Here is a 2,103-nt window from a genome sequence, read left to right on the forward strand (position 1 = left end):
TTGCCCGCTTTGAGTCACGGCAGCGGGAGCATGGCGGCACTCGACCCAACGGGTTGTGCCGCCCGGGTGCTGAATGTGCTTCTGCGGCAGCAGCATCATCGGCACCTGGTCCCGGCGAGGTACGCATCGCCTTCCGCATCTCCAGCGGCCGTGAGCCCCGTGCTGGAGCCCCTGCAGCTGAGCCAGGTGCTGCTGGGCGTCCCAACTGCGTCTTTATGAGCTGTGGGACGGCAAGCGGCAGTAGTAATGCCGGCGGTCGTGCCAAGGACAAGATCACCTGTGACCTCTACCAGTTGATCAGCCCATCCCGCGATGCGCTGCCCAACAATGTGGAGTTCCTCCTGGCCACTGCCAGTCCCAAGGGGGACGGGGATGGCCCCGACGTGGACATGGGGTGTGGCGAGGGGTCGGCGACTGCTGTCAAGCCAGAGATGGGTGAAGGAACCAGCGAGGGGGTGTCAGCATCGGCACGGGATTGCGCCTCCGGCTTCCACGTGGATGTGGTGGTGACGGGGGTGGTGGACCAATGCGTCTTCTTTGGCAAGGACAGCGCCAAGAAGATGAAGGAGGAGACAGTGCGGCTGGCGGGGGGGCCACAGAGGGGCCCACCGCACTTTTCCTTCTGCCCATCCCTGAGGAGACACCGGCAGTGGAGGACACAGAGGCTGGCGAGGAGCCGTCAGCTGTCCCCGACCCCTCGCTTTGCCGGTTATACCGTCACGTCTCCCACGACTTTTTGGAGATACGCTTCAAGATCCAGCGGCTGCTGGAGCCCCGTCAGTACATGCTCCTGCTGCCAGAGCATGTCATGGTCAAGATCTTCAGCTACCTGCCCACCCAAGCGCTGGCTGCCCTCAAATGTTCCTGTCACTACTTCAAGTCCATCATCGAGACCTTCGGGGTGCAGGCCACCGATTCCCGCTGGAACTGTGACCCCCTCTACCGTGACGATCCCTGCAAGCAGTGCAAGAAGCATTACGAGAAGGGGGACGTGTCTCTGTGTCGCTGGCATCCCAAGCCCTACCACCATGACCTGCCTTATGGCCGATCCTACTGGATGTGCTGCCGGAGACCTGATAAGGAGGCGCCTGGTTGCAGGGTGGGCTTGCACGATAACAACTGGGTACCCCCGGCCACCCGGCGCGATGACGGCAGGTGAAGGGACAGGCGCCGGCGGGGACGGTGGTGGCGGATCTTGGGGACACAGAGCGGGGAGGTTGCCTGTGGCGGTTGCTGGAAAGGGCGGAGGAGAAGGTGGAAAAAAAAAATCATCAAACCGCAAAACTTGAAGGAAAAAAAGAAAAAGGAACAAAGTGGAGGGGGGCTGGCAGGAGTGTATGGGGGGCTGGTAGCATGGAGGGTGATGGTTCTGTCTGGGGTGATGTCCCCATCTGGGGTGAAGGCCCTGTGGAGGGTGGCATCGCCATCTGGGGTGATGGTGCCATGGAGGGTAACAGCTCTGTGGAAGATCATGACCTCATGGAGGGTGCTGGCCCTGTGGAGGAGGATGACCCCATGGAGGGAGAAGGCACCGTGGCAATCACCCCAACTGGGCTGATGGCCCCAAGGAGGGCGATGGCCCTATGGAGGGTGGTGGCCCTCTAGAGGGTGACATCCCCAGCTGGGGTGATGGCCCACCCATGAAGGGTGATGGCTCCGTCCGGGCTGATGGCACTGTGGAGGGTGATTGCCCCATGGAAGGCAACATCAGCCCCATGGAGGGTGGTGGCCCCTTCTGGGTGATGTCCTGTCCATGCTGACGTCCCCTCGGGAAACCCCCCCCTCGTGGGGGGCCCTGCCGGTACAGGGTGACGTCCCCATTGGTGGTGACATCCCCATCCAGGGTGATGGCTCTGGGGTGGTGTCCTGGTCCGAGATGATACCCGGCCTGGGGTGATGCCCCCACCCTGGGTGACACGTTGAGGGGGACATCAACATGTCTGGGCTGACATCATCCCACCGGAGATGACGGCCCACGCCGTCCCGCGCCCCCACGCCGTGTCCGCGCCGTGTCCGCGCTCTCAGGCCGGTCCGTGAACCGGCGGATGCGCATGCGCCAATGTGTGCCCAGGGCACTGCGCATGCGCCCCCGCTCACCCCCCC

At 63.3% G+C, this 2,103-nt stretch overlaps 1 protein-coding gene across 1 annotated transcript in view; it reads left to right on the forward strand.

The window, feature by feature from the left end:
• FBXO46 (F-box protein 46) overlaps nucleotides 1–1,159 on the forward strand; it is a gene marked incomplete at its 5' end in the record, with an annotated part of 1,880 nt that extends 721 nt beyond the window's left edge. The window contains 3 exon segments of the mRNA XM_010286461.1: nucleotides 91–383; nucleotides 426–609; nucleotides 612–1,159. Coding sequence (XP_010284763.1) covers nucleotides 91–383; nucleotides 426–609; nucleotides 612–1,159 — 1,025 coding nt within the window.
• Nucleotides 1,160–2,103: the final 944 nt, after the last annotated feature.

The sequence above is a fragment of the Phaethon lepturus genome, unplaced genomic scaffold (assembly GCF_000687285.1).
Source record: "Phaethon lepturus isolate BGI_N335 unplaced genomic scaffold, ASM68728v1 scaffold23474, whole genome shotgun sequence".
Lineage (NCBI taxonomy): Eukaryota > Metazoa > Chordata > Aves > Phaethontiformes > Phaethontidae > Phaethon > Phaethon lepturus.